The sequence below is a fragment of the Xiphophorus hellerii genome, chromosome 12 (genome assembly GCF_003331165.1).
Source record: "Xiphophorus hellerii strain 12219 chromosome 12, Xiphophorus_hellerii-4.1, whole genome shotgun sequence".
NCBI lineage: Eukaryota > Metazoa > Chordata > Actinopteri > Cyprinodontiformes > Poeciliidae > Xiphophorus > Xiphophorus hellerii.
Genome location: NC_045683.1, coordinates 26,284,180 through 26,306,582, shown reverse-complemented (window position 1 = coordinate 26,306,582; position 22,403 = coordinate 26,284,180). Strand labels below are relative to the sequence as shown.

General features: G+C 41.1%; 3 protein-coding genes across 6 annotated transcripts in view; 2 read left to right on the top strand and 1 right to left on the bottom strand.

The window, feature by feature from the left end:
• Positions 1-215: 215 nt before the first annotated feature.
• Positions 216-2,178, top strand: c12h12orf43 (chromosome 12 C12orf43 homolog). 2 transcript variants are annotated; one of them, XM_032578181.1, is made up of 6 exons: positions 216-353; positions 559-592; positions 971-1,120; positions 1,202-1,272; positions 1,365-1,452; positions 1,550-2,178. In XM_032578181.1, the coding sequence occupies exons 1-6, from the start codon at positions 242-244 to the stop codon at positions 1,869-1,871; spliced, it is 777 nt and encodes a 258-aa protein (XP_032434072.1). In that variant the 5' UTR covers positions 216-241; the 3' UTR covers positions 1,872-2,178. The 2 variants fall into 2 exon arrangements, with proteins under 2 accessions (XP_032434072.1, XP_032434073.1); XM_032578182.1 differs by having other exon boundaries at positions 218-353; positions 1,022-1,120.
• hnf1a (HNF1 homeobox a) lies at positions 1,857-22,238 on the bottom strand. 3 transcript variants are annotated; one of them, XM_032578175.1, is made up of 11 exons: positions 22,098-22,238; positions 12,369-12,374; positions 6,254-6,417; positions 5,956-6,136; positions 4,791-4,993; positions 4,417-4,559; positions 4,196-4,343; positions 3,919-4,107; positions 3,730-3,845; positions 3,565-3,649; positions 1,862-2,546 (listed from the first exon to the last, which is right to left on the bottom strand). In XM_032578175.1, exons 1-11 carry the CDS (start codon positions 22,217-22,219, stop codon positions 2,416-2,418), a joined length of 1,488 nt encoding a protein of 495 aa, XP_032434066.1. In that variant the 5' UTR covers positions 22,220-22,238; the 3' UTR covers positions 1,862-2,415. The 3 variants fall into 3 exon arrangements, with proteins under 3 accessions (XP_032434063.1, XP_032434066.1, XP_032434064.1); XM_032578172.1 differs by lacking the exon at positions 22,098-22,238 and having other exon boundaries at positions 1,857-2,546; positions 6,254-6,453; positions 9,192-13,714; XM_032578173.1 differs by lacking the exon at positions 22,098-22,238 and having other exon boundaries at positions 4,196-4,337; positions 6,254-6,453; positions 9,192-13,723.
• msi1b (musashi RNA binding protein 1b) overlaps positions 13,917-22,403 on the top strand; it is a 28,424-nt gene continuing 19,937 nt past the window's right edge. Inside the window, exons 1-4 of the mRNA XM_032578176.1 lie at positions 13,917-14,514; positions 14,834-14,874; positions 16,021-16,102; positions 16,240-16,324. Of these exons, the coding sequence (XP_032434067.1) occupies positions 14,456-14,514; positions 14,834-14,874; positions 16,021-16,102; positions 16,240-16,324 (267 nt within the window). The 5' untranslated portion in view covers positions 13,917-14,455. The remainder of the gene's footprint in view (positions 14,515-14,833; positions 14,875-16,020; positions 16,103-16,239; positions 16,325-22,403) is intronic.

Sequence of the window (22,403 nt, the reverse complement as noted above, 5' to 3'; positions counted from 1 at the left end):
CATCAACTAATCGTGCAGTGTCAATTATTACAATTTATTACAATTTAAAGAAATAGCAATATGGTGTTTAATTACTCTACTATTAGATAAATAGTATTTTTTTGTTAGGCTTATCTATTTCTCGCCTACCGAAATAATAAAAGTGGCAGTCATTTCTTTTTTGTGTGCAATGAAATAAGGGACTACATTACCCAGCATTCTCAGTTGAAAACAGAAACTCAAGCAAGCACGTGGTGTTAACATGGCGTCCCGCGCTGGAAGGAGAGTTTCTAAGGACTCCAGCAGCAGTGACGACGAAGAGCTTAAAAAGTGCCGGGAGGCCGTTTGGGAAAGCCAAACATTTAAGGCAAAAGGTAAAGGATGCTAGTATTTATGCGCCATTTTTACATTTGCAACCGTTTTAGTAATTAATCCTGAACACACATACCTACAGAGCTAGGACTTGTGTGTACATGTGAAATACGTTGGACGACTAATAATTTTTAGCTCCCTAGATTTTCGTGAGTTTGACGGTCGCCGTGCACATCAGGAGGCTGACACTTCTGTTTCTTATTTCAGATGGGGATGGCAGTGTTAAACAGGAGTCTAAGCGGTAAGTGTTGTCACATTTACCAATTTCACAGCAGTTAAACTTAATGGACTTTGTGCAGAGCTGAAGCCTTCCACATTAAATTAAAGAAAGTGTGGAAGTTTATTTTTTAATTTTACAGAGCCATAAGGGAGGAAGTCTGAATCTGGGATGCATCACGCACCAATCAGAGACGTTGTGATTGATCTCTGAATGTTGTAAAGCTCTGACCAACCATCTTTATGATAAAAATGTTTATTGCAAAACAAGATGTTTTACTCCAAAACAGCCCAACACTTTAAACTGGTCCATTTCTAAATAACTAATTTTAGATGTAGATTAATGGTTTTTATACTATAATCGTTATGCTGTGGAGAAAATGAAAGTTTATGCATCTTGCAGCCACTTAATTAAAACTGAGGGGCAAAGTGTATACATTCTGTTGTGCAACAGCGTTGTGGTCGCTGACCATGAGCATGACGGAAACGAGCTCCAGGTCACCCAAGGATTTCGGAAACATGTCGCTAGAAAGCTGGAGAATCTTCTGGACAGGTAGGGAAAAGTTGTCATTTATAGAAGAGGACCTTTATTTCTTCAGGGCTCCAATTTTTAAGCAGCATTTTTGTTCTTCAGTTGCATTTCAGAAACGCAGCACATAGCCTCAAAATGTCTGGAATCAAAATGTGATGATGGTCAAGATGAGGGTAAATGTCTGCTCTTTCTTTAAGCAGATTCGCTATTAGAGGAACTGACTTGACCTCCTTTAATGTTATAATTTTATTTTATTTTTTTGCAGGATTTCGTTTGTTTTCTACATCCGTCCCGGGACAGGAAGATGCCAAGCCTTCGTCAGCACCCAGGCGTCGGCCTCCTCCCAGCTCAAGGTTTTCTCTTTTTTTTCTCCTTCCCTTTGATTTCAAACACTTGATTTGCAGTTTTTCACCTTCCACAGAACATTCTACCTTTCTGTGCTGCTTGCAGTGACAGCGACAGCGAGATGGAAACCAGACTGAAGGAGGCAGCGGTGTCCATCAGTGACCTGTTACCTTCAGCCATGCGCTCATCTTCCTCAGTAGAGCCTCTCGGCTCAGAAGTTGGAGCAAAAAAGAAGAAGGTGGAAGAGGAAGAAGAGCATTGTGTCGTCAAGAAAAAGACGAAACGGAAAAAAGAAGAGAATAAGCAGGACTCTGTATCCTCTGCTCATCACCAAGGCAATGGTGAGCAGGAACACTCTGTAGTCAACATAAAACAAAAAAAGAAAAAGAAGCGTAAAAGAAATGCAGAAGAAGAAGCTTTGAACTGAGTTTTTAATCTAGTGTTTACTCATTCGGGCTGTCTGTGTTTTGTGTTGAACTGATCAAGTGGTGTGGAACACTCAATTATTTCTCAGATAACACAAGGCATCTAGTTTGTTTATAAAATAACTTTACATCCGTTGTTGATGGTTATACATATTTTTTTTCAAAAACTTCTCATCAAAAGGGGAAAAAAAAGCATTTAAGGAAAGCAAATTAAAAACAGTGCAGGTAACATTTGTTTGCCAAGTTTCACCTGAAGTTACAATTTCCAAGAAAAACTAAATATTTTAATAAAAATATTTTTGGTGTTGATCTTGAGAGATATTTCTGCTATTTAAGTTGTGATTATTATTATTTTTTTTTTACCTAGAACTAATATCAGTACTAGGTACTACTAAAAGCTGTGCTGAGTCAGTTTTTACTCTCAGACATCACTGGTTCTGGTCTCCTGGTTCTCCTCCCAGTGTTAGCTGTCCAGCGTTAGCTGTCCATCCCCACACCTCCTTAGTCCAGCTGACAGGCCGGAGCCGCTACATAGCCAGGGAGGTGTTACTGGGCTGTGGACACCATTTGTGTAGGCATATAGGAGCCGATGTCTGTGGGTGAAGGGGAGAGGAGGTGAGACTGATGGCGTTCTGTCGTCTGGGAGGAAGGATACAGCTCCAGGCTCTCAGAAGACGCTGTTCAGAAGAGTGATAGAATCAGTTTAGACTCAGGTTAGAAGTTTCTGGCAAAATTAGTTTCTTCTACTCAACCATCCACCCACAGGAGCATCAGATTAGAAAACGCAATTTGTTTTTATTTATACATTTTTTTCAAAACAGCATTTATGCATACTCAGTAATTAATGTGAAAAATATTGGCAGTACAGAAATAAAACCCATTTTATAATGGCTTATTGCATCTTTCTGATGGTGAGTGAAAAACAGAAGCAAGAGAAATGCTCTATGAGATTTAAATGGACTTGATTAGCTGATCATGAGTAAATCTGACTCAGTGTGTATGAGCAGGAGTTTAGGCAGTTTATTGGTCAGGAGCATGAAGGAGAATCCTAACACTGCCCAGAAGAATAGACATCAACCACAGATTGGCTAAGAATCGCTTCTGCCGATAAGTCTGGAAAGAATTATGGGATAGTTTCCAAACAGTTTTGAACCCTTCCAATTCATACCTGTGTGTGTCTTCATTTATTTGTATAGTTAGGTACTTTAATCAATTGTCACAGAGTAAACTTCTTTAAATTGTTGGTTGTCAAGTGAAACCACCTCCTGGATGGATAGGAATTTAGCATGGCCAATGGAAAACATTCTTTAGCAAACCGTTCCCATTTTATATCCAAAAAAAACGTGGTTATGACGAGACCAAAACTACAAAGACATTTAAGAGAGCCTCACCCCAAGCTGATTTCCAAACACGTTGGTGGCAGAGTGATGGTTTAGACTTGTATTGCAGCCACTGAACATTAGTCCAACATGCACTTTTAAGATCAGAGTTTTCCAGTGCCAAATCAAGCCATCTGTCTGACAACTAAAGCTTGGCAGAATTTGTTTACATCATCTAATCGAATATCATTTCAGGCCTAATCTTAGTCATACTTGTAACAATTCAGCTTTTGTATTTTCAAAATCACTATTCATGGAGATTCTCAAATATATTTGGACAATGAGTGGTGAGGCTTTGCTTGCTCTGGTACTCTACCTGGGACAGGTGTGTGTGGCTGCAGGTGTAAAGAATCTTCCTGCAAAGGGGACTCCGTCTCTTCCTCAGGATCTGCTGTGAGGATCTACTCGAAACAAAGTTTAAGGTTGAGGTTTAAAATCTTACTGAAGATCTACCAGCCCAATAAAGTCATCAGAGGCATACCTGTCGGACCGCAGCGAGGCTAGTCAGGGTCCCCAGACTGCTGCTGTCAGTGATGACCATGGCTTGAGACAGCAAACTGGACGAATGGTACTGAGGCGACTCTGACTTGTTGTACACTGTCATGGGGAAGAGATGAATGAGTGTTTGCCTTCTGTGTGATGTTAAACTTATATGCTGTTGTAGCCTTACTGTGACATGGCAGCTGTGTCATGGTTGCCATGAACGGACTGGCAGCCATGTGACCATGAAGCTGCTGTTGTATTGCCTGCTGGTGGGGTGTGTGAAGCTGCTGCTGGAATGAAATTGGCTGGAGAGTGGTGAAACCAGCCCCCATGTTGTTAATGACGGGGACGGTCTGTGATTGCGTAGGGGCCAAACCTGTAAAAAACATCAGGGATAGACCTCACTCTGTATTTTTATATTTTCCATTCAAAAGTATGGAGAGTAAATCGAGAGACTGGGGTACCTATTAGAAGCGAGGACTCGCCCAAACTCATGACGCTGGGCACCGAGGCCATGATGAGGCTCTGTGAGGAGGCTGGAGACGCTGAAAGACTGTGCAGGGATGTCAGCGTGCTTACTGGGGGCAGTGGTCCACTGCCGGACACCTGCAGCTAAGGGAAAAGTATAGTCACAATGGTAGGAATTCTCAGAGTGGACTGGTGAAACACCAGGACAAACACTCACCAGCTTGGGGTTATGAGACTCGAGGAGTGTATGGCTGGGTTCTAGTTGCATAGGGCTAACCACGAGACGTCCCACACGGTCCCCTATGCTGCTTCTTGCTGTGCTCCCTGTGTCACAGGAGATTTGCTGGCTGTACTTCACACCTAGGAAAGCAGTGTGAATCAGGTTTCAGGACAATATCCAGGGTGATTAGTTTACACACATCAGTCTCAGAACCTGCACAGTCATGTCTACCAAAATCTGTGGTACTTGCAAGACCACCTTAGTCGTAACAGCTTAATCCCTAATCTCAGTTTACAAGAAATGTCCTGTTTTTAACTTTATCTACAAAGAATAGAAACTGTAGGTTTGCTTAACCAGTTGTGACGCATTACCATGCTCAGGACTTGTTGGAAGGGTGGCATTAGAGGAGGAAGCTGACTGGCTGTTGAAAGATGTGTCAAGGGCCAACTTGTGACGAAAAGCCTCCTCTTTTCGCCGGTTGGCAAACCAGTTGTACACCCTGACTTCAGTAACTAGGTTTGAACCCAGACCAGCAAGCTGGGAAGGGGACACCCCTCTCTGGAGGCACTCAGCTCTGAAAAATAAGAAATACACTGACAGATGAGTTAACAAATGAAAGATATGAACTGAAGTCATTGACTAAATAAGAAGCAAATGCAACAATAAAATCAGTGGTGCTTCATTTCCCAATCGGATATCATGAGATTCTCATAGCATGTGGCATAACATCATGTTTGTTGGTTCCCAAAGCAGCTCTGACTTGTTGAAGTAATGGCCTCCAGTAAACCCTTGAAGGTTTGCTTTCGTACTGAATACCAAGATCTTGACAGGCCATCTTAAGTCCTGTAAGTTGCAAAACTACATGGATTGGACTTGTTTGTCCAGTACACCCTACTGATGCTTGACTGGAGTGAGATGAACATTTTTGAAGATAGCACAACAACTAAAGCTTCTCTAACCATTCCTGAAGGAATTTTGCTTTGTGGCAGCATGACTTGTTCTGTTGAAAGAGTATACAGCCATCAGGCAATACTGTTCCAATTCAGACTAATCTACAGGCAGTGCGTGTAATTTTTTTTCCCCATCAGAAAGACCGTTAAGTTCTTTCACTATATGAGCAAGAGTGGCTCAGCTGTTGAATCCGATGAAAGGAACCAGCCTTTGCTGCCCACATGCATTTATGAGCCTTTGTTGCCTATGAGTCTGGTGAGCAATCCAGTATAGCTACTGCTAGTTCACTTACTTGACCATCTTTGATAGACACCAACCCATATTTCTGGAGATACTCTGGCCCAATCTTCTATCCTTGACAATTCAACCCTTGTCATATTTCCTCAAGTTCTTATTCGTTCCCATTTTTGTGCTGTTGACATTTCAGCTTTGATGATAAAATGTTCAGTTTTCATCCTAACATACCCCATCCATGAAAAGGAGGGAAGCAGTGTTATTCACGTCATCTGTCTGTGACGATCACGTTTTGCCCTATCATTGCATATCTGCAAAATAAAAAATGGATCATCTAAAATCTTGCCACACCTGTTGCATTCCTCTACCAATCCCTCTCTTTCCTCCTTGCTGGGGTTCTTCTGACGTTCATAGGCATTGAAGAGAATCTGTAGGGATGCTGGGCCCCACTTGAACCTGTTCCTTCGTCCTTTTTTGGTGTCTTCTCCTTGTTCCTCCACCGGTGCAAGGCCATGTTTGGCATTGGTAAATTCTAGATGAAAAAAACCATAGTTTCTATTACCAGTGTGTCTCCATCTCCTAGGACTGCTGCTAGCTTTGGGTTTAAATCAAGCAGAGGTTGGTGCTTCTGTGCAGGTTTTGTACTCACGCTGACTGATCTCGCACTGCTTCTTGACATACCAGCTGTAGAGAGCGGCTCTCTTTTGGTTCTTCATGGGTGTGCCTTTGTTGAGGTGCTGGGAGAGATGGGACTGGTTGAGGCCTGTGGACTCTACCACCTCTCTCTGAGGTAGGTTGTGCTGCTGCATGTAGCTTTTCACCATTTTTGCAACCTGCCAGGGGTCCTCCCTGTTCAGTAGAGAGGGCAAAACACTTAACAGGTTACACAGGCTTAAAACCACACAGCTACTTAGTTTATAAAGCACTTTGATTGCAGTAAAGTTCTTGGGATTTTCTTTGTAAATACCATTTGTATTCAGAGGTCATGACTTTTGGGTTCCAGGAAAAATCTGCTGGAATGTCCTCTGAAGTCAGAATCATGTCTTGTATGAGTTCGACTCCTGTGAGCAATCCAATATAGCTGTAGAGCTACTAAAACTTGTGTTTGTTTACACGTTTGTTGAATTGTGTCTTGTAAAATTAGTCACATAGTTAAGAGAAATCTGTTGCTTAACATGTGAATTTATTGGTTACACATATAAAAACTGCTATCTGACAGTATTGCTAATAGTAATTGGTCTGGTCACAGAACATGACATGCATGAAATCTAACTTCAACCATTTTATTTTATTTTTTTCCAAAAGCTGTTTATTAAGTGGGAAGAGCTCCCACAAAATGACATTTATTATGAGAACTAACGTTTACCACTATATTTTTGGCATTCTTGGTGTATTAAAAAGTTAAGAGAGAAGGACATTTAAATGCTCCTCTTTGCTTATCTCTCTAGATCACAGGTGTCAAACTCCAGTCCTCCAGGGCCACTGCCCTGCAACCTTAAATGTGCCTCTGCTGCACCACACCTGAATAGAATAATTAGGTCATTAGCAAGGCTCTGGAGAACTGATCTACACAAGGAGGAGGTAATTAAGCCATTTGATTCTAGTGGCACATCTAAAAACTACAGGACAGCAGCCCTTGAGGACTGGAGTTTGACACCCCTGCTAGATCATCCAGCGTTCTGGGCCCTCACTTTTTGTCTTTATATGATTCAGGTCTGAGATTGATTTGGGAGTCTGATTTTGGGGAGAGTTTTGGCTGATTTTTCTGATTAGAAAAGAAAGACTTGGATTAAAATTTCAGTCAAATTGTAACAAGACAGAGGGATGACGGAGGCGATATTTTGCAAAGTTGCATTTGAGGCTTGAACACTTGGTTGTTAAAAATATCTGTTGTATCTAATGGAGTACAACGATATAAATATTTCATGAAAATACAATTTAACTAGTTACAGAGACTAATGTTTAAGTAGCTAACATACACAAGCTAATCCGCTCGCTAGTTTCTTACATTTTTATTCATTTCAACATTACCATTTCATGATAAAGCATTTCATCTCATCAATGGAACCTTTATTGCAGTGTTTTCCTATCCCTGTCTGATATTTTTGATAAAATATAAAATTAATTATATGTGCCTCCAAAATATTTTCACAGTTCCAGTCAAAATATTGTCCGAGTGTCATTTCAGAGTTAGAAGAAGTTGTCCTAACTTGCAGTTTGAAGTGGCCAATCAGACGCCAGGCTTTCAGAATCTCCTCTAATCCCACCCACTGAGTTTGATGGGTGAAGTTGACAGTTTGGAACATGAAATTATTTATTAAATCATGAAATAACTATGTTTTTACAATAAAAATCATTACATTTAAATGATTTTATTGACTATAGTTATTTCTATATTGAATAAATTCTCTGTAGTTCCAGTTTTATTAAATTCATTACACATTAAAAAAATATTTCCTAAGTTATGTATTGTAATTTGGCACTCTTCACTCCATGTTATCGTTCACGTTTGTAACTTTTACCTCCATAAATGCAAATTTCTGTACAAATATACAGGTAATCAAAACGGGTTTGATGACCTGCACACGTGACCATCAATACCAAACGCGTATTGTTTCCATCATTTTCCCTTTTCTTAATTTGCTAAAAATTTGTTAGCCACGTCCAAATAGTTTTCATTTACTCATTTTTTCTTTTTCTCCATAGAATGTGAGAATTGCGACAGCTTCTATAGTTTCTAAAGAAGTGTCAAGCAGGTACAGGCAGTGAAAACATTGGACTTAATGTGTTTCCACACACCGGGAAGTTGCATAGAGGCCTATTGACAGAGAGAGATAAGAGAAAGCACACGGGAGCAAAGTCCAGCCCTTTCGGATCACTGGAGGGGAAGAAACGTGTAAAAGGTTTATGAGGCCTGATTTAACGTTTGGACTTTGTGTGAAAGCTTGGAAATACACGATACCTTAAAAGACTCCATTTGGAGCAGCAAATATTCAAATATAAGTTCAATTAAATGAAACACTAAATGAAAACCTTTTTAATGACGGATGCTTTAACACGTTTTTGTGTATCAAGTGTGTCTGTAGGGAATGCTTGTCTTTTAAATTCTCTAAATCTGCTGTTAAAGGCGCGCTCCGAAATATTGCTTAAGCGTTATGCAAACACGGTCTCCTGTCACCAGCCCCACTCCATTAATCTTCACCTACCTGTATGCATGGAGCTTATTTATTAAGAAATGGCAAGGGAATAATGATGGGGGTGGGTAATTAGTAACTAGCAAAGGAGGAACCCTCTTTAAATTTGCCTCAGAAGCCAGATTGCAGAGAGAGAAACAGAGACGCATGTGAAGGAGGGAGGATTTAGGAAAGAGAGGAGAACCGAAGTGAGGAATAATGTTTTAGACAGAAAAATAGATTTGGCCAGAACACGGGGGAACAGACTCATTTGATGAGGAGGTTCTAAATTTACAAAAAATTAACCTAGTTCCTTTAGGGTGGAAAAAATTGCTGGAATAACGGCTTCAACGAGACATCAAGATGAGTTTGCCATTGCCATGGAATCTCCAGAAAACCTTGGGATGTACTCACTGCAGCAACCGGTCGACCTCGGCCCTCAGCTTGGACGCGTCTTCCGGAGGAAGCTTCTCCAGCTCTCGGAATATAGGCGGAGGGAAATCCATTTCTCCCTCCTCGGAGCTCTCTCCATCGCCCTTGTCTCCCCTCTCTGCGCCGGCTCCGGCCCTGCTGCGCTCCAGCTCGCCCACGGCTTGGACTAGGACGTCCCGGGACAGTCCGGATTCCAGCAGGGCCCAGATGAGCTGCTCCTGAAGGGCGGTCAGACGACTTGGCCTCGCCATGGCTGCCCTCTCCTCTCCCTCCATTGGTCTGGTGTCTTATCGTGCTGCTGCCTCACAAACAAACACTGCTCGCATGTGCTCTCCCTGTCGCATTCAAATAGCAGCCGGACGGCCTGCGTTGGGCCTCATTCTTTTTTTTTCATACGAGCTGCTCTTCTTTAAATGAAAAACCAGAGCGCTTTAATTTTCCTCCACTGATTTTCCTCCCGATGCGTCCTCAGCTGCCTGGTTTTTGCACTCCACCTGCTGTTTTCCTTTCAAAGGTCAATTTTTCTTTTTTCTTTTTTTTAACCTTCCTCCTTTTCACCCCCTCCTCCTTACGAGCGCCCTGTGAACTTTGTCCCCTCTCCCTCAGTCCCCAACAGTGACCAAAGTACAATTTAAGAACAATAACCAAACATGAGCAAAGTTGCATTTGCTGAGACTTCTGACAAAAGCTGTCTGCCAAGTCAGAGGGAACGAGCCAATAAATGAGAAACTGTGATTGCAGATCACATGCATTTCTTATTTTTAATGTAAAACTCGCTTTAAGGACAGATAATCTATTTTTTAATCAGGGTTTTTTTTTTTCCACAGTAGAGATTTTCCTCTTTTTATTTCAGAACGCCTGCATACCAGACTCTTGATTATTTAGTGAACTTCTAGTGATTCAAAGCGCTATAAGTTACTGTAGGTCAAGCACAGCTTGATGAGTAACCTGTGCCAGTAGAGGGCGCTGTTGTGCCATCTATGCTTTGAATTGACCCAGTTCTGTAGAAATGTATTTCAGTGACTCGGGTCTCTTCAAAACCAAAACAACATCAACAAAAAGGTGAGGTATATATGAGGTGAGGTGGACATATCTATATATATATCTGTTATTTTTGAATCAATTATTTTGTAATTATTTACTATAATATGTCTAAACTTGTATTGTTGAAAGAGGCACTCGAAAACAAACTTTTCACTTCCAGGGACTGAAGTCTTTTCCAATTCTTTTCAAAACAGCTCAAGCTCAGTGACATTTAGTGGAGAGTGTAAAACATCTATTTCCAAGCCTTGCTGCAGATTTTCTGTTAGATTTCTAGACTTTGACTGGACCACTGCAACATAATGTTTTTCTGGCTGTATGTTAAAGGTAATCCTGCTGGGATATTAAGCTTCTTTTGCAACTTCCAGCAGGTTTCCTTCCTGGATTCTCCAATATTTAGCTCTGTTTAGCTTCCCTGCGCCTGCTTGGGAAAAACATTGCCACACCATGATGCTTCCACCACCGTGTTTCACCATTGGGGTGATGAGTTCATGGTGAGGTGTGATGTTAAAAAAACTACCTAACCCTTCACCTTTGGCTGAGATTAAATTATATACAGGTGACTTGTGAAGGCACGGTTGTGTGAAATTTTAATTAGTGGTGTCAGAATAAGATGAGATTGAAAAGGCCGCACTTTTCAGATAGGGTGATACAATTTCTTTCAGAAGACCTATAAGCATTGGTCTTGGATGCATGCATCTAGCTTCTATTTCAAATAAAATAGCATAAAAAAAGATCTGCTTCACAACTACGTACATCACGGTATCTCAGAGTAGAGACGTGTAAGACTTATTCAGGTATTCATCAGGCACAGTGAGCAGGTTTGAACTTGCAGCATCAACAGGTGGTAGAAAACGCGTCGCTGTAACTGTAACCACAGATTTTCCCTTTGCAGATTTGTTTCACCCCAATCCAGTTTGTCTTTGTCCTTAATCCATCTCTTGTTTTTTTTGTCAAAGAAAGTTGGCTGGAATTAGTTGTGGGGTAACTGTAAAGCAAACGAAATGGGCAAAATCCTTTGAGAGGTAATGTGCCATCTTAGCTCCCCCCCCCTCCACTCTCTTTTCAGTGTAAAATGCTCATTTTCCCCACCCCGATCGCATTATACCGTTCTCATGTTCAGCCTATCAGCACCTTTTTGTGTCCAGCTCTTGTTACCCCACCCCACCCTTGGGATGATGGCATTATACAGTATTTGGAAGGGTAACAGAGCTCCCTCTATCTCCCTAAGACATGCCACTGACCTGTAATTAAGACTCATTGTACTACCGAGAGGAAACTCCTCACGCAAACGGACAGAGGGCAGTGTGTGTGGACTTCCAACAGCTCAGATACCGCTGTGACTAATGCCGCGCCACACAGCCAGGTTTTATCGAAAAGAAACACATGCGGCACACACTGGAGCGTGCATGTTTTTGGTCCTCTCCGAAGAGAACTCAAAGCTGTGCTGATTGGTAATGAGACACAATCCGCACTGCCCATCTCATTAACAAACCATTGCTCACCACCTCTGTGTGTGTGTGTGTGTGTGTGTGTGTGTGTTTCCATTGCAAACACCTCTCTCACTCCATCGCCGCTTTGGTCTGGCCTGCCTTTTTTTTTGCCCTCCCCACTCTACCCCATCCCAACCTATTCAACCCCATTGATCATGCATGCAGAAACTTAACACACCCCTCAATTCCCGTCCAAATGGCCCCCTGTCCCACTTCCAGAGCTCCATCATCAGTCAGTAGACCTGCTTGCAGTCAGGACACTGACTGCGTCGCTCAATGAGGATGGAGCACACTGTAAGTTACCATTGTGGGGGCACAATCTGTCCCTGTATTGTTCCCCTCTGTAATAAATGGCAGCGGTAACATACTCTTTTTTTTTTTTTTTTTAAAAAGCACCTCCAAACTTTCTTCGAACTCCAAGCCTCTTGTAAGGCAGCAATGAGTTTTACACCCACCTTAAGTCAAAGCTGTCATTCCCTTTGTTTGAGTTGGACGGGCTATTGATCGGCCTTAACATTAGTTACCAGGTCACATGTTGAGTCAGTGTTGAGAAGATTAGCGGGAGCTGGCTTTAGTAGCTACTAATTAAATGCTTAAACCTCAGCAATGAATGAGCACGCAGCACACAAACCTTCTGTTGTCCCACACTGCGTAAACCGGTTTGCAATGTGGAGGCAGACAGCGCAATAATGGACTCTGAAACACATCTACCCTTCACAGAGCGCTAAAGTGATGCAGCTAGACGGCATGTAGAGCTTAAACACCAGCTATTACACAAGTAAAAATCAAGGATATCATTGAATAAGTACATAATGAGCTGTGAGGTGTATTTCAAGCTTTTCAGGTGTGTTTTAAACTACGTGTTCATGCAGTCCTGAGATGTTTCCTCTAAACTGTGAGCCGTTTCCCTTCCTATTTCTGCAACATTAAAGACCAAGTGAAGACTCTATCATAAATCAGTTACTTTATCTTCAAATCATTTCTGATAACTCTTTATCTTAACTGAAGTGGGTTTTGGGTCAAGGTGGTCAGCATTAGCAAGATAGTGACAGGAAGCTAGGAAACTGTCTCTTCAAATTAATGGCCCAACTTCCTTGACTTAGAAGGCTTCCTGTAAAACATAACATCAATGCTATGTTTACAGATAGATTCCTTCCTTTCTTTTATTATTCACATGCAAATTTTGTATATTGATTTTTAGTTAACCTATCCAATTGCACATTTCTTTGGACCGGAGTATACAAAGCAATAAAAATACTGCAGAGTATATTTACATTAAAATTTTGCTCTTACTATACTGCATTCTATTCTTTTTATACTTTTTATGTTGGTGTGAATGTACTGTGATCGCCTTTCACTTGGTTGTTGTTGCACCTACATTTTCTCTCTGTGGCACATTAAAGACATTTCTATTATTTCAGCAGGAACAGGAACAAGTGTGGCTTTTAAGTTTTTGTATAAATGCAACTAGGTCATGTACATGTTTGTTTAAATTTTGCATCTCCTCTGACAACATTTGACGAAAACGTGATGCTGGCCATTCATTTCGTTGCCATATGTGCAGACAGGGCACAACTGAGGTGTACACAGTATGGGCGCACACAAACAGACGTAAAATACATAAAATGCGGTCAATTTTTTTTCACCATCAATATGGCGCCCTCTCTAGTGCAGCGCCCCTTGTCGCATAATATTGGATACCAGAGGTGGGTAGAATACCCCAAAATTGTACTGAAGTAAGACTAGCACTACTTTAACACATTTTACTCAAGTAAAACCTAGCCATCCAAAAATGACTTGAGTAAGAAGAGTATTTGGTAAAAAGGTATACTCACGTAACTGATCAAAACATCAATCATTTAATATTTAAAAATTACTTCCTCAAGACGGAACAACATACAAAGTTATGTTAAGCTTTGGTAGCTTAAGGATAAAAAATAAAATTATTCATATAATATAACAAAAGCATGGAATATATATATATTTTTCCAAATCAATTTCTTTCATTATAAAACTTTTGCAACTTTAACAAAAACTTCAGGTGTATGTCTGTATCAGGTGAATTTTGGTTTAAAATGAGCTCGTTTTTTAATTCAGTGAAGTTACTCGCAGTGGGTAGACTATCCAGACATTTTACTCAAATAAGAGCGATACTTCATAATAAAATTATGCAAGTAAAAAGTACGGTGTAGTAAAACCTAAGAGTATTTCTTTTCCAAAAAGTTCAAGTAATTTTAACTGAATAAATATAACTAGTTAATACCCAACTGGAGATATTATCGACAAGCAGGTTTTTGTGTGGAGTGACTAATCTTTTCCTCTTGAGCTGTAAAATGGCATCAATCTCCATAAAATAAAGCATCTGAGCTGAACAAATACATTGTAAGTGGTAAGACTTTTGCAACTTTGCTTTTACTTTGAAAAGCGTCGCCGGAAGTGACGGGGTTAGTTCCCTCTAACTTGACGCCGGAGCCGCGCGCCTCGACGGCAGCGGTGGTGGGATGAGAGAGGGACCGCAGCGGGGACTGAGGGAAGGAGGTGGAGTCTGTCCCAGCCTGCATCTGGCCCGCTCCCCTCTCTGTCACCCCGGGCCAAACCCGCCCAGCTCCTCTCACTCGCTCTCCGCCTGTCCTCCCGCACGGCTCGGCCCGGTCACACACACCCACCCACCCACCCACACCGGCAGGCTCACACACACCGAGAGGACTCGGAATGGACACGGAAGGGAGCCAGAGCAGCCTGTCCGCCGCGGACTCCCCTCACGACCCCTGGTAACGGAGAAACAAAACAAAACAAACAAAACACAAAAAAACAAAACCCGACAACTTTGTTTTTCAAACTTTGTGAAAACAAGCGCGGCTTTCCGTGAGAGCTCCGAGGTGCGGAGTTAGACTCGCACACCTCCACACAGAGAGGATCCGTGCTAAATGAGATGTTTCTCTCTGAAAATCCATCTGCAGCTCCGGGATCCCTCTGAAAAGCCCAGCAACAACTTTGTCGGTGCTGTGGAAGCGGCAGCGGCGCCCTGAGATCTCTGAATGCTGCTTTGTTGACCCTGTTAATCTGCATATTTTCTCACTTTTTCCACAGCAAAATGTTTATAGGTGGACTCAGCTGGCAAACTACACAAGGTAAATCTTTTTCTGCCTCCACGTCTGCTCAAAAGTCACTGTGTTTTCTGTTTTTTGTTTAAGTTACTGCGCAGGTTTGATGAAGTCAATGCAGTGTATTTTTGTTTTTGAAAGCGGGATGTGCGTATAGTTGTGTTTACAATGAATTTTACATTTCATATTTTCTCTTGAATGAATACTCCCATTCAGAGTTAGTTAGAGTTAAGGCTGCATGATTCATAAAGGTCATTAAAAAGTTTTATTTAAAGCAGAGATGCACCGATTACTCAGCTGGAAACTGGAATCAGCCATTGTTTCCTTGAACAGCTCTGACTGGTAATTATCATATCAAATTCTAAAAAATATAATTTCTTTCCCTTTTTAATGAATGCACAAAAACTAAGCTCTCCCGCTATATTCAGTCTGTAAATGCTTTAACCAAAAGCGTTGATTTACTAAAATGTGGTTTTATTATTGGTGATTTTTTAAAAAAATTTTGTGCCATTCGTTTAGTGCGTCAAAGTTAAAAACGTCTACTTTTTTTTGGCCTATAAACTATAGTCACATTTTTGAGTTGAATTAAAAATCAGATGAGAGTTAAGGATGGATACCTTGATTTATGAATGGAAATAACTTTCAAAATGCTGTCATTTTCCATTGAAACACTTTCTCTCTTATATGTGTTACATAAAAAATAATTGTAAGTAATCACTCATGAATTTGACAGGTCAGATCTGGGGATGGGGGGAAAAAAATCAACAGTTGTTATTGGCCTAGAAAACTGTGATCGGTGCACCTCCTGTTGAGGAAATATGCTTTGATTCATAACTTAAGACAATCTAGTAACTTCTTTCATTTTCCAATGGATTCGAAACTGCCACATCTCTAAGGTCACATATTCTTACGTGTTTTTGCTTTTAAGAAAATAAGAGACTTGGCAGGTCAGACTTGAAAGAAAAGAAAACAAATAAAAAAATTTGTATCAGCCGGATACCGGAGATTATCGCATCTGTAGCTCGAGAGCAATCCGATCAGGAAGCATACGAGGGCTCGAGAGACGTACGACTCGCTCTTCTGAATTTCCCAAACTTCTCCTCCTACTTGTTGACCTCATTCGCAGCATGTCTGCTCCTTCCCAAACCCGTCCTGTTTCTGTTTCTGTCTCAGAGGGCCTGAAGGAGTACTTCTGCAAGTACGGCGAGGTGAAAGAGTGTATGGTGATGCGAGATCCGGTTACTAAGCGCTCGAGGTGAGGGAGCCCCGGCTTCAACCCGCCAAAAGAGCTGAAAGTTTATCTGATTCCTCTCTGCTCATAAAAGCACCATCAGACATCCACATCGCGTCCCTGCGTCAGTAACGGCTTTCTTCCCTCCGTGATCTCTGCAGGGGTTTCGGATTTGTCACCTTCGTCGATCAGGCCGGCGTGGACAAAGTTTTGGCCCAAAGCAGACACGAGCTGGACTCCAAAACAGTGAGTTCTCTGTGTGTTTCCTTCCCAGCACTGGCTAATCCCATGGCTCAATGTTTGATTAGTGAATTTTTCCAGTAATCTTCCTGAAAGGTGCAACTTTTCCTACAATATTAGTGTGTTCACTGTGGGATTCCAGTGTTCTGATGAGGTTTTTTTTTTTTCTTCTCCTCCTCCTGTGCCATTAATACACAGTCCGGGTCCCATGCTTGCATCTGCTGCCGCACCTCAGATGGGAGCACTTTACATGATAAAGTCATTAGCCGACACATGGGAGAAAGTGCTCTCTCGTCTCTCTTCTGCCAAACAAGGCAAGAAAATGTCACCCAGTGTCAATTTCCATAGAAACAAGGGAACCGGGACAGGGTTGCATTCTCTGCCACTCTTTGATTTTGAGCCTCTCAGAACACTAAACCAAGACTTGTATTTTTTTTCCCCCCCTTTTCCTGTCCCCAAGGGGTGGAATTGACCTAACAAAAAGTTTCTCAATGGAACAAGTGAATGCAACCTGAAACCATCAAGGTGTGAAAGCAGCGACAATCAAAACTCCTGCGAGCTTCCCGTTGATCTCAGCCGGAGTAAAGCTGCAAGTTTAGCGATGGAGGGGGGGAAAAAAAAGTCACCACCGCTCATTCAGGGCTCTTTTCAACCCGCACAAACTGCAACTTAAAATGTATTAATGGACTGTGTTGCGGACTGATTGTGTGAGTGTGTGTGTGTGTGTCTTTTTTGTCAGTAATGAATGTGGGCTGGCCTGGGAACAATGTGGCCTGTTGGTCACCATAGGGACCACAGCCCCCGCCTCCCTGCCTGAGTTGGGAGTGGTGATTGGTCGCGGGTTGGTCACTGTATTGAAATGAGCGCAGGCTAGTTTCTGCTTTGCCCTTTTGTGCTTTGGGCAACTCACCTTCATGAGTCTTTGGGAGATAAGTGGGAGCCACAAAAGAAGGCGACGGTGGCAAACTTAACAAAAGACGAGCGATTGCGTCTGTCGGGTTTAAAAGTGAGGGGAGCAGAAGCAGTTTGATTGAGAGCTCTGACTGATTCTAGCTGCTAAGTATTACTTTAGGTGCGACAGCTCTGACAAGTAGCGCCATCATGTTTGGACGCCACTAACTCACCATGGGGCTCATTACCATAGTGATGCCCCCACCCCCTCCTCTCGCTCCCACTTCCAGTTGAAGAACCGCTCTGTCACCAAAGACAAAAGATACCAATACGCATGATTTACAGTCATTTTTTGGGAACTAGGAACTGAGTCCCTAAACCCTGGAGGCCATGCTGCTGAAAGTTTATCCTCTCGCCATGTTGAGTTAAATCACAGCGATGCAACAAAAACTTCCATCTCTGTGCCAGGACGTCTCCCACCTGTAGTGTTTTGTATATTTTATTCTTTTTGCACTTTTCCACATTTTGCTGCATGACAATCACAAACTTCAGTGTACGTCAAAGTGTGACCCAAACGTGCGTCTGCTAAGTTAGTAATTCATGTAAATGGGCAAGTTTTACTGTTTTTTTGGGCGGGGGGGGGGGGGTTTCGGGATATTACCGTCATCTCAATTGCTTTTTTTTAATGAAAAATGTTAGTGTTTATCTTTTATTGAACATGCTTTTTGCTCTTATTCTAAGTTCGTAGTAAGTATGACCATAAACTGTCAGCAACTTTTACTGAAAAGGAGTTAAAGGCACAGCTTTTCTTTTCTTTCTTTTTTTTTTTAGAGAAAAAGTGATTCTATATTCAGTTGTTGCTGAAAATAAACCAAAAACTTTGTACAAAAAAGAAAATAATCCACCCAAATAATTTGGGAACATGTATTCAAGACATTGTTAAAGTTTTGGATCAATAATGACTTATTGCTCCTTTTCCATAAAAAATTGATCTGTGGTTCCTTACATTAACATATTTCATGTTTAGTTTATTGTTGTGCAGGTGAAAATACAACAAAATTAATTAAACACAAATGCTGGCCCACAAGTAGTTTCAATTTTAGGTCATGTACCAAAAAGTTTGGACACCACTGTTTTATCCCAACACAAACTAGTGCATAAATGTGTAACTAAAGAAAAATAATGCATGTTATTTCATTTTTTTTTGTGAAAAACATTCCTATTTAAAATAGGACACCACATACTTAAAGAAGTGTGGTTTATGTCACTAAACTGCTCATAGACACTTCATTTAGTCATATTTTTGAATTTATCAATAAATCAATATTTATTGATGCTCTGGTGGAAAAAGTAGTGGAGAAAATGCTAACAATAACATCTTACTCTGTTTTTTTAACATTAGCCGAATTTATCGTGACAACGATAAATCTTATCGATAAAACGATAAAAAAATCTTATCACAGCAAGAAGTTTATCACGATAAATGATAAACGATACGATAATTGCCCAGTCCAGCTTCTAGTGAGGATGGCGAGATGGCGGTAAAATCCATTGTAATTTTTGATACATGTAAAAAAGTGTTAGTTCCATCTGAGCAGGACAATCTTTTTCATCCAAACAACTCGTTTTGTTTGGATGTATTCGAGCGAAAGAGTCTCTATTTAGTCTTTGCTTGTAAGGAAATGCATAAATTTACCGCGTGTGTTAGTCAGTTGCACACAATTCCAACAAAGTTCGTCAAAGTTTGTGGTTATAACCTGACAAAATGTGGGGGGAAAAGAAGTTTGAACGCTTTGTGTTTCAAGTGTGCCGGGAGGTCTGCAGTGGCCTCCGTTAGCTGGGCGAGGAGAAGGCTCAGTGATCAATCACAGGGGTTGGATGGTGAGTAGAGTAGGTCTTTTTAGACCGCTCACCCTGCGCCAACCTCCCCCCCCCCACACTCCCAATGCAGGCAGGTTATCCTGTTAGGGAGGAGAGAGAGAAAAGTTCTCCAGTGGCAACAGAAAGAATGTGCCACGCTGTGACCGAGTGAACCACTCCGGCGCTGGAATTAAAAGAGCTTTGCACAGCCGCGAGGCTAAAGAGCAAGTACAGTGCTGCACAGGAATTTATTGGGGCTTATTGTGTTGGAGGACAGATGCGGACCGGTTCTGACCAGTGTGCTATACGGCGGGCCGGGTCTGCTGTGATTTATGCAACTAATGCGCAGCTTGTTGCCCTTTTGGGAGGTTGGGAGGTTGGGGGTTGGGGGGGGGGGGGGGGGCGTCCTTGCAGCTTCCCGCTGTTTGTAAAGTCAGAGACGACCGTTGCAGAGTTAAATCTTTGTAGGACAAAGTTTCCTGCGCAGTTAAGAGTTTAGCACAAAGACACATCAGTGTCTCTGTAACAACCAACCCCCCAGTCTGTTCCCATACCGAGCTGAGCAGGAGAAAAAAAAAAGTGCTGCTAGTGGGGGTGGATGAGTGGGATGACCCCATCTGTGATTACTATAGCTCTCCTCACTAATAGGATTGGAGTCATCAAGCTCGAGTTGTTCCTCGGAGATGTTGAGTGCTGCTGCCCAATCGGCAGGTTGCGCGGAGTGCGTTCCCAGCCCGGGCCGTGGCAGGCGACACCGCGGGCCAACTGTTGCATATAGCCGGGATGTAGCCTGTCAGAGGGGATTGCCCTGATTTCATAAACCTCTCTTGGACTTAGCTTCAGCTCCTTCTCTGCTACCTTGGCACACAGGTTTAAACGCAGTAAGGTCTTCATGACGTTATGCTGTGAACATTTAGTTTTCAGTAAAACTTCTATTTACTTCAGGAACAAAGCACTACTGACAAAATGGAGGGGATATTATGCTGCTTCCAACCCCCCAATTTTATTTTAGCAGGTGTACTGCAACTGATTTGTTCTGCGTATCTGGAAAAAACCTTCTTTCTTTTTTTTTTTTGCCCATTCTCATTTGTAAAATTATCGTCTGTAAACACAAACTCTGAATAGATTTTAGGTTTGGACTTTGACTAGGCCATTACAACCCTTTTATCTAATGGCCAGGGGGCCATTTGTGGCCCCTTGAAATGATTTTGATGATCGCTCCCCACCCAACTCTTCCCCTCCACCACAAATCAACAACAGCAAAAAATGTTGTCAACGAAATGAAAAACAACTGATGACCACCAAAATTTGAATTTTTAATAATTTTTTTTGTTTTTGCAAGGCTTTTTTTTATGTTTTGGATCTTCAAGGATTAATGGATTTTAGGACTGAGACGATTAATCAGATTAATTGTGATTAATTGATTATTGAAATAATGTCATAATTGATGAATCATTAACTGAACTGAACTGACACAGGACATTTCCTAAAGCAACAGACTCAGAGTCGGAATTAAACCAAAACTGTACAAAAAATATACAGTTTTCATTTCAGATGAAAAATCTATATGTAAATATATCTCCTTTGCTTCAAATGGTCAGGAGTTCACTCAGTGCATACCGTTATTACATTTTAGGCAATAAAATGTTTTTTTTAATAACATTTAGTTATTTGTTTTAATGTCATTTTATTTGTTTTTTATAGTTAATAAAATAAGCTTAACTATTATTATTATTAAGTGAAAAATCAGAATTTTTTATTTCAGATTAAATGAAAAATCTGTCAATTTTTTTTTTCAATTATTTGATTATGAGAATAACTGATAGAATAATTCATCACTAAACTAATCATTGGGAGCAGCAGTAAAAGATTTCATGAAAATTGTATTATTGTGCAAGTAAATAAAAAAAAAAAGAAATATCACTACATCATAAACTTTAAATTTACTGAATTTTGTGGTTTGATTTAACCAGTTTTGGCCACAGGGGAAAAACGTTTGGACACCACTGATCTAAATCTTTCCGCTATAGGCTTTGTTGAAGGTTTAGGTTCATTGTAGCTGGTGAGTCTGAAAGTCTTTTGCAGCCTCTAACAGGTTTTCTTCCAGGATTAACCTGCATTTAGCTCTATCAACTCTGATTAGCGTCCCTTTGCATGCTTGCATAATGCTACCACCACATTTTCACTGTGGGAATAGTGTGTTTCTTGTTTTTTTTTTGCCAAACCTAACATTTTGCTTTTGGGCCCAAAGAAAATTCTGTTTTGGTCTTTGACCAAAATCTTGCTTTAAGCTCGTCCATAACCTTCTGCCGGGTTCCTTGGTCTTCTTGATGCTTTTTGTTCTCTAATGTTCTCCAACAAACCTTTGAGGGCTTCACAGAACAGCCATATTTAATATTATTACTCAGATTAACTCACTCACTGATGGATTCTGCTTCATAATTATGTGACTTCTGAAGGCAATTATTTTTTTTTGTAGTTGAATCGGCATAAAAGAATATCAATGCATTCAACATGTTTTTATTTTATTCAGTGATTATTTATGTGTCATATATAATCCCAATAAAATGCACAAACGTTTGGCGACAGATGATAAATTGTGGGAACTTTCAAGTATTCAAGAAGTTGAATACATTTTGTTTATTTTTCTTAAAGCTGCAGCAGCTATCTTTTGTAAAAATGTTTTTTACATATTTGTTAAAACAGTGAATGTTGTGATAGTGTCACACGACACGGAGGATTAATGAAAAAATTCAAGCTCCTCCGCTCTGTGGTCCCACTGCAATCTGCATAAATACACCACTCCCAGTCAGAAACAACCACTGAGAGCACCAAGGACAAATCTTTGTGCTGTCAATCATGCTCATGTACGTGCTGCTCACAATTGCCAGTTCATTGGAGCTGTTTATCCGCCGTCATTCGTGGCCATGCTAACCAGCCTCAGCATTCACACTGGGCTCCGGTATAGGGAAGGAGCTCTAGCATAGCAAAGAGCAAGGGTGAAGGTGTGAGCAGCACATTTACGAACATGATTGACAATGCTAATAGCCTCCTCCTGGCTCTGATTGGTTGTTTCTGACCGAGTGGTGTATTTCTGCAGATGGCAGTAGGAAAACAGGGAGGAAACAAGGTTACCTCAGTAATTTTCATATAATACCATCAGGACATAGTGACAGCTTTAACAAATACATGAAAACATATTTTCACAAACAACTAAAGCAAGTTGATGTTAATTGTTTGCATGTAAACATTGTTGGTAAGTACAAATGCAGATGATCATAAGGGTTAAATGCGGCTCTAAGAAGACAGATATGCAGACAATCATGTCTTTCTT

What these genes read in the sequence shown, in the direction of transcription:
- c12h12orf43 (XM_032578181.1), top strand. Translation starts at nt 242, where the DNA reads ATGGCGTCCCGCGCTGGAAGGAGAGTTTCTAAGGACTCCAGCAGCAGT. An exon ending in CTGGAGAATCTTCTGGACAG is followed by an intron (nt 1,121 to 1,201) that starts GTAGGGAAAAGT and finishes TTTGTTCTTCAG; the next exon opens with TTGCATTTCAGAAACGCAGC. An exon ending in TGATGATGGTCAAGATGAGG is followed by an intron (nt 1,273 to 1,364) that starts GTAAATGTCTGC and finishes ATTTTTTTGCAG; the next exon opens with GATTTCGTTTGTTTTCTACA.
- hnf1a (XM_032578172.1), bottom strand. Translation starts at nt 9,484, where the DNA reads ATGGAGGGAGAGGAGAGGGCAGCCATGGCGAGGCCAAGTCGTCTGACC. An exon ending in TTGGTAGAGGAATGCAACAG is followed by an intron (nt 4,994 to 5,955) that starts GTGTGGCAAGAT and finishes CTTATTTTTCAG; the next exon opens with AGCTGAGTGCCTCCAGAGAG. An exon ending in GACACAGCTGCCATGTCACA is followed by an intron (nt 3,846 to 3,918) that starts GTAAGGCTACAA and finishes TCCCCATGACAG; the next exon opens with TGTACAACAAGTCAGAGTCG.